The 8,700-nt window shown below is 40.3% G+C and overlaps 1 protein-coding gene across 1 annotated transcript; it reads left to right on the forward strand.

The window, feature by feature from the left end:
- Positions 1-586: 586 nt before the first annotated feature.
- On the forward strand, positions 587-2,326 carry LOC311223809 (tripartite motif-containing protein 16-like; the record flags this gene model as incomplete). Its single annotated transcript, XM_084308575.1, has 1 exon — positions 587-2,326. The coding sequence occupies one exon, from the start codon at positions 587-589 to the stop codon at positions 2,324-2,326; it is 1,740 nt and encodes a 579-aa protein (XP_084164701.1).
- Positions 2,327-8,700: the final 6,374 nt, after the last annotated feature.

Here is an 8,700-nt window from a genome sequence, read left to right on the forward strand (position 1 = left end):
CTGTCTGTTATTACCAAATAGGTTCGACCGGTGGGGGCAAATGGGTCATTCTTGAGTAAGCTTTTGTTCCTCTTTTAGCTAGAGTCCTTCCTGCCTTATCTTAATATAGCCTGGAGGGCCCAGTAATTATCTTAAGGTCAGCCATCTGTTGGGGTGATGGGAGAGTCGACTTGGCTCTACCCTCTTTCTACCAACATGGTGTTTTTCCGGCTCTTTCTTATAACTCAATATTTTGGTACATTTATAGTTTGCTTTATTCATGTTTTCATTTAGAAATATACGACAGTATGTATACCTCTTTCTCTCTTTGTGCTTATGAGTTTTAGTGGGGTTTCCTTGACAAAGCAAACACATTAGAGGTAGTTGATGGCGAGAGAAAGTCTGAACTATGTAAAAACATCTATGAATCACAGTAAAATAGACACTGTCTCTTTAATGTGACTCCTCCCCTGTACAACTATAACCAGGAAGCACCTCCCACCAAAACGCGTCACACACAATCAGAGTTTACTCTACAACCAGGAAGCAGTGAAGCACGCCACCCGCGTGATCAGATTTCACTCTTCCTGAGAAAACAAAACTTGAAATGGCGCAGCAAGGAGTTGATCTGTACCAGGACCAGTTCTGCTGTTCTATCTGTCTGGATCTACTGAAGGATCCGGTCACTATTCCCTGTGGACACAGCTACTGTATGGGCTGTATTAAAGACTGCTGGGATCGCGATGATCAGAGGGGGATCTACACATGTCCCCAGTGCAGGGAGACTATTACTCCGAGGCCTACTCTGAAGAAAAACAATATAATTTCTGAAGTGATGGAACAACTAATGAAGACAGGACTCCAAGCTGCTCCTCCTGATCACTGTTATGCTGGACCTGGAGACGTGGCCTGTGATTTCTGCACTGGGAGAAAGCAGAAAGCCCTCAAGTCCTGCCTGGTATGTCTGGCTTCTTACTGTGAAACTCACCTCCAGCCTCATCATACTGTGGCTCCGTTAAAGAAACACAAGCTGGTCAAAGCCTCCACACGGCTTCAGGAGAACACCTGCACTCGTCACGACAGGATTCTGGATGTTTTCTGTCGTACTGATCAGCAGTGTATCTGTTATTTGTGTTCCATGGATGAACATAAAGGCCATGATACAGTCTCAGCTGCAGCAGAAAGGACAGAGAGACAGAAAGAGCTTGGCATGAGTCAGCAGAAAATCCACCAGAGAGTCCAGGAGAGAGAGAAGCGACTCAAAGAGGCCCAACAGGCTGTTGATTCTCTCAATCGCTCTGCTGATAAAGCAGTGGAGGACGGTGAGAGAATCTTTACTGAGCTGATACGCTCCTTGGAGACGAGGCGCTCTGAGCTGAAGAAGGTCATCAGAGCCCAACAGAGGACCACAGTGACTCAGGCTGAAGAAGTGCAGAAGAGACTGGAGCAGGAGATAGCGGACCTGAGGAGGAGAGACACTGAGCTGGAGCAGCTCTCACACACAGAGGACCACATCCACTTTCTACAGAGTTACCCCCCTCTCTCCAGTCCCAGTGAGTCTACAGACTCACCCAGCATCAGTGTCCTTCCTCTCCTGTACTTTGCAGAAGTGACTAAGGTCGTGTCTAAGCTGAGAGACAAACTACAGGACGTTCTGAAAGAGCAGTGGCCCAGAATCTCAACAACAGTGAATGCAGTTAATGTTTTACTGCCACCACCAGAGCCCAAGACCTCGCCCAGAATCTCAACAACAGTGAATGCAGTTAATGTTTTACTGCCACCACCAGAGCCCAAGACCAGAGCTGACTTCTTACAATATTCCTCTCAGATCACACTGAACCCAAACACAACACACACACGTCTGTCTTTGTCTGAGGGGAACAGAAAAGCAACACGGATGCAGCAAGAGCAGTCATATCCTAATCACCCAGAACGATTTATTGGATGGTGGTCTCAGGTTCTGGGTAGAGAAGGTCTGACTGGACGCTGTTACTGGGAGGTGGAGTGGAGTGGAGGGGTTTCTGTAGCAGCCTCCTACAAAGACATTAGTAGAACAGGCACTCAGGAGGACTGTGCGTTTGGATTAAATTCCAAATCCTGGGATTTAGAGTGCACACCAAGTCATTACTTCTTCAGACACAATAACAAGTACATAACAGTACCGGGCCCCCGGTCCTCCAGAATAGGAGTGTACCTGGATCACAGGGCAGGTACTCTGTGCTTCTACAGCGTCTCTGACACCATGACCCTCCTGCACAGAGTCAACACCACATTCACTCAGCCTCTCTATCCTGGACTTTGGCTTCCCTCATACCCTGGGGAGGCTGAGTTCTGTGAGCTGAAGTAGAGATCAGTGACATTCACAGCTCCTCTACCCAGGGTTTTGGATTTAAATTGATCTTGAAGAAGCTGAGTTGTGAAAGATGAGGTAATTAGGCGTTACATTCACTCAGTCACTCTATCATTGTTCTGAAGGACACACACACACACACACTATGTTTATCTTTGTTTCTAGTTTCTAGCCTACCGGGGTAAAGTTTGTTTGATTGGATATTTGCATATTCACATATTTGATTCCCATCTTCAATACCTCTGTTCCTTTGCATGTGGGGAAGTCAAAATCTTTATTTTCATACTCAGGGTAGGCTGGACAACAATATGCAACCGTTGTATTTGTATTTGATCACCTTTGGTCATTTTGAATTACTGTGGGATTTGGGTCCGTCTCTCCTCTCTCTGTTCCAGGGGGGGTTGGTAACAATGTGGGGGCCAGACCTCCATGGGGGAGGTTGATTCAGCCTATAACCTTCTCCCTCACCTCTTATCTCTGGGCAGCCGGGACACTTCATACGGGACACTCTATCTTCAAGGCCTTCTGTTGAACCCACAGCCAGGATGTGTGGGGCATGGGTCAGTCGTAAATGCAACTATTTTGTTTCAAAACAGACCCATCTGCATTATCAAAAGAGCTGAGAGAGAGTTGTTCTGCTGGTGGCCGACTTTGAGGGAGACAGACCTAGAGAGGAGCTGGTTTAGGAAGAATGACCATTTATTGAATATTGTGCATTTTGTCTTTTGTTCTTGTATTCTTACTAAATAAACGTGGACATATCTAAACCCAGAAGGACCCGAGTGGATATTTGCTTGAAACTTGCCGTTTCACTGACTGAACCTCAATATAGAACTTTGAACACAACGCAAAGGAATTCACTTGAACTCACTATTTCCATGATGTGCTACACGAGAAATTCAGTCTAAATCTAACATTACCATTGAAATTCAATACTGTTCAAATGAAACTAGTTAAGAGTTCATAGAAACATAAATCTATACTCTACAGTATCAATAATACAAATATGTGTGTACATGTACAGCCCAACCTGTTATAAATATACAAATAACTATGCTAAGTCTACCCCTGGTACAAATATAGCTAACTCTATCTTATGTCTACTCCCGGTACAATATATATACTGTAACTATAATTATAAATATAAGTATATCCTGTGTATATATAGTACTCCATACTAAGTCTACCTTGATCTGTACATGGAATATAAGCTATTTGGAACTTTCTGAACCTATTGTAAAATGTAATATAGATCAGTTTTACTACAATGTTTGCAAACATTGCCAACATACCCAAAGTGTTTCAGCCACAGAACAAATACAAGCAGCGTTGTCTGGTGTCAGTCAGCAGGCTATGAAAACAGGGCTCCATTCTTATGTCTGGTGGTGGAGCTACACATTCATGTATGTTTGGATCAATTACCTTTAACATATTCAATCTAGCCAATTAAAAAATGCACACATTTGGATATGATCACTTTTCCCTTTGTATAATAACTGTATAAGGTGACTGTACAATTGTCTTCATATAAACATTTAGTATAAAATAATTACCTATAAAATATGAAGGGCAATGTATAGTGTGTAAAAACATATATAAAAATAACAACACTTTCACACAAGTTCATAGTTTATTCAAAAGATCTATTGATTTAAGTGTCCAACAGGACTTTACATAAACATTTGTACAGTGATGATGAGAGACAAGTTATGCAACACACCTGCACTCTATTTCAGTTCACTGGAGATATCATATCTTTGCTGACAAAATAACAGCACGTTATGAAGGTCAAAGGTTGTGCAAAATCTTCCAGCTTTGTCCTTGGACCATATCTTGTTCCACATATGAAATTAATAATCCATAATAAATAGGACTGTTACAGTTGGACAACAAAACAATATATTGTATATTATCTATAACTAATCTTCAAACGGACACAAAGGCTGATTATAGCACTTTGAAATTGAAATGATATAACATGTCACTGTATGTTGTTTGCTATAGCAACACTGCTAGGAGTAGTTTAGTGTATATTGTATACTGCGCTGAATTAACTCTTCATCAAAACGTTATAGCTAAGTGTTTTATTCACAATGGGAAAAAAAGATATTGCATAAAATCTGTTGTATAAAAGCAACAGAACACTAAAGGCTGTGCGTTGTAGTAAATCTAGTAAATAGAGTCGCGGCTGAGATGATGGAAATACTTTAGATGTGATGTTATTTACTCTTGTGTTCTATTGCTTAATCACTCCCTGTAGTAACATTTACAGAAACATGTTACATTATGGTTCACTGCAGATTTGGAAAGGCCGTCACCAGGGTTAACATTTTAACCCACCTCTTCAACCTCGGGATCCCATCATAGAGCTGCATGTAAATAATAAATGGTAAATGGCTGCATTTATATACTAGCACTTTTATCCAAAGCGCTTTACAATTTGTTCCTCACATTATACCCATTCACTCACACATTCACACACCGAATGAATGCCAACCTGCTCATCGGGAGCAATTAGGGGTTAAGTATCTTGCTCAAGGACACTTCGACACGTTGCCCGGGAGGAGCAGGAATCGAACCGTGAACCTCTGGATTACCAGACGACTGCTCTACTCTGTCGTGTGTCTGCTGAGCAAGGGTAGAATTACCTATGGAGTCAATGGAAAGAAGACAGACGCATAATGGGGTAAACCGTAGAACTCAGGTAATTTGGACAGCCATTATGAATAACTAGCAATCTGTCTGTCGATGAGAGCTTTCTTATGTCTAACTATGCCTGCCATTCAAAATGCCATTCCAGCATTCGTCCCTATGAGACAGTTCTAGTCAAATTCTGCACTAATGCTAACATGAGTATATGCAACAATCTCATACTGGCTGCATATATTTTCTGCTGTCTTATCTAGAAGTTCATACTGGCTGCATATCTTTTCTACTGTATCTAGAAGCTCATACTGGCTGCATATATTTTCTACTGTCTAGAAGCTCATACTGGCTGCATATATTTTCTACTGTATCTAGAAGCTCATACTGGCTGCATATCTGTTCTACTGTCTATAGAAGCTCATTGGTTTGTAAATGTAATAGATTTTCTATAGATTTTTAGTTTTTAATGTATGTTCTGTAATCTGTATATTGGCCTGGCAAATGGTGTGTTATTGTTGTATTAATTGTGATACTGCACACGATCACGATAACCATTAAATATAAGGATCTTGAATACAAGGTGTAGTGGTTTAAGCTCTATAGTCAATACAATGACAAGAGATCTGGACGGGCCATTGTAACACTGGGCAACTCTCACTGATTTACAGTATAAACTGGTGGCAGATTATCATGGACACAAGATGGCGCTATTCACCATACAATCATTCGACATAGCTTGATTGATTGATTGATTGAAAAGTTTATTAACAGATTGCAGAATGGGTACAGTACAGTACAGCTCAATACATACAATTGTTAAGGGGATGCAGACCAGTCTTGTTTACATCAGGGTCCCCCATTTTCAATTCATCATAACATATATGACATACATGACATACAGATAGACAGTACTGCTACATCTATACATTTATGACATATCAGATTTGCAAATACAGTACTGTTTGTGATACAAAAAGAGTCAAGAAAAAGAGTGTATATACATTTGACGTAGAAACTGTACATTGGAGGAGGTTGGGTGGGTGGGGTGGGGTTGGGTGGGTGGGTGGGGGCTGTACATTGGAGGTGGGGGGGGGGTCGGGTAGGGGGGGACGACGACACTGTACACTGTACATTGGAATACTGACAAAGCCATACTTGGTCATTTACTGTGCAACTGGGTTAGGACATTTGTAGGAGCCAGTTTCGAATTGCAGTCTCCCGTAGGTGTTTTTTGAGAGTGGTTTTGAAAGTGGGTAGTGATTCACATTCCTTTACAGCTGTGGGTAGGGCGTTCCACATTGATGTGGCATAATTGCGAAACGTGTTTAGTCCCTTGTTTGAGCCGAATCTGGGTTTAACATGATTTGTGGAGCTCCCTCTGGTGTTGTGATCGTGGTATTCACTGACCTTTGGCTTGCCTTCATTTGCACCTTTCCAATGTTGTCCCAGTACACCTGGCGCTGTGGTGGTAAAGACACAATGACATGATGCAGGTATGGTTTTTACATTGCAAAATGAGCTGGAATGCTGCTATCTGATTAGGTTAAAGGGGCACTTCACCAAAACAACAGTGGCAATTTATTTTACAAATAATCTCACACACATCCAAAAACAAACAGTTTTGCAAATATTAATTTAGTTTGACAGCTATTGAGAGTAAATTAGTTTGAATATGGCAACCAGTAATGTCGTCGGGGACACTGAATCCTTGTGTTGTGTTAATCACAGCTCAATTAAATGATAATTGAGCCTTGCTCATAGAAGTTATTGTTTCAAATTTTTTTTTTATAAACCATTTATTATAGATTCTGCAAGTCTTCTTTTAATAAAAACATCAAGAAGAAAAGAAAGAAACTAGCAAAAGAATAAACACCAGGCAGCTGTCTAAAAGCCTGTGTGACCTCTAGCTTTTCTCTCATGTGGTTCAGGACTCAGAACTGAGACTCTCGGAGCTCCTCCCACCTGCAGACTACTATGGGGGTAGATTTCTATCAAAAATAAACAAACGCAAAAGTAGAATCCACAATCGTAAAGTAGAATTTTTGATAGAAATGTACCCCCATAGTCCAGCATTGTTTTTGGAACTCGTCATTTTCATTTAACGCTATTGAATTTCAATGGTAATTCATGACCGTTTCATATTCTTCCTTAAAGATTTGGAACAGATATTTGACAAGCTAATTGCTGCTAATTGGAGGGATGATATCTATACTTAAACCAGCATTGATATTGGAATAGTAAACAGTAAGTAGTAAACAGTAAGTAAACAGCCATAGGTAACAGTATTGAATTTCAATGGTATCAATTTAGAAAGTAATTATTTTAGGGAGGATATCTAGATTTAAACCAGCATTGGATTTCAAACACTAAGTCATTTAAATGTAACGCTATTTCATTTCAATGGTAATATATCTAGACTAAAAGCAGCATTCTTTTGGAACTCTAACTTGTTTGATTCTAACGCTATTGAATTTCAATAGTAATTAAAAAGGTGAATACATATGAAAAAAGGTTGTTGATTGTTGATTATGAAAATAAATATGTGGACTTCCCCACAGGCAAAGGGACAGAGGTGCTGAAGAGAGAAATGGATTTATGTGAATATCCAATATCAAAACCAACTTTACCACATTTGATAGAATAGTACTCTGATAAACGTAAAAGGACTCTATTAAAAATTCTATTAAAGTAATAGCATAAAAGTAAATATTGAATGTAAGTGACTAAAGTAAATACACATTCTGTATGGTGTACTACAGGATTATAATGCTTGGGAGCTCCTAAATTATCAATGCATCAACCTCTGTGTGACGTCAAACTGGTTGTACATCCAGTTATGCTGGTTGTGATTCCTTCCTTTTGACATCGACAGACTTAAACATTAAATGTTATGTTTTCCATCTGATCACATATTTTGGATTAAAAGAAAGTACAGTAACTGGCAGGGTTTGTATAAATGTGGTTGAGGAAAATTAATTAGGAAACTTCCTTTGAAGTGTACATAGTAAAATGTATTGTTGTGATTATTATTCTTATTTGTTAAAAAAGATTATGCACTGTACTGTCGTAGCACGTTCCATTGTGTTTACATAAATGGCGAATAGAGTAATCTGATATGAGATCCCTAAACTGGAAATACTCAAGTAAAGTATCGTAAAAACTGTATTTAAATACAAGAGTAAAAGTACTTTCTTTTGTGTGTGTGTGTGTGTGTGTGTGTGTGAGAGAGAGAGAGAGGAGAAAGTGTGAGAGAAAAAGAAAGCAAGAGATGAGAGAGTGACAGTAAGACATTAAATGATGTGTGAGAGTGTGTATGAGAGATAGAGAGAGAGAGAAATGGAAAGAGATTTTGTATTGTACCCCCCCCCCCCACCTCCAATGTACAGCCCCACCCAACCCCACCCCACCTACCCAACCTCCTCCAATGTACAGTTTATATGTCAAATGTAGGTCAGTATTCCAATGTACAGTGTCCCCCCCCCCCTACCCAACCCCCCCCCCCCCCCCCCCCCCACCTCCAATGTACAGCCCCACCGGCCACCCCACCTACCCAACCTCCCCCAATGCACAGTTTCTATGTCAAATGTATATACACTCTTTTTCTGGATTTTTTTAGTATCACAAACAGTACTGTATTTGAAAATCTGGTATGTCATAAATGTCATAAATGTAGCAGTACTGTCTATCTGTATGTCGTGTGTGTCATATGATGAATTGAAAATGGA

This window comes from Notolepis coatsorum (genome assembly GCF_963971535.1).
Source record: "Notolepis coatsorum genome assembly, chromosome: 2".
NCBI classification, from domain to species: Eukaryota; Metazoa; Chordata; class Actinopteri; order Aulopiformes; family Paralepididae; genus Notolepis; species Notolepis coatsorum.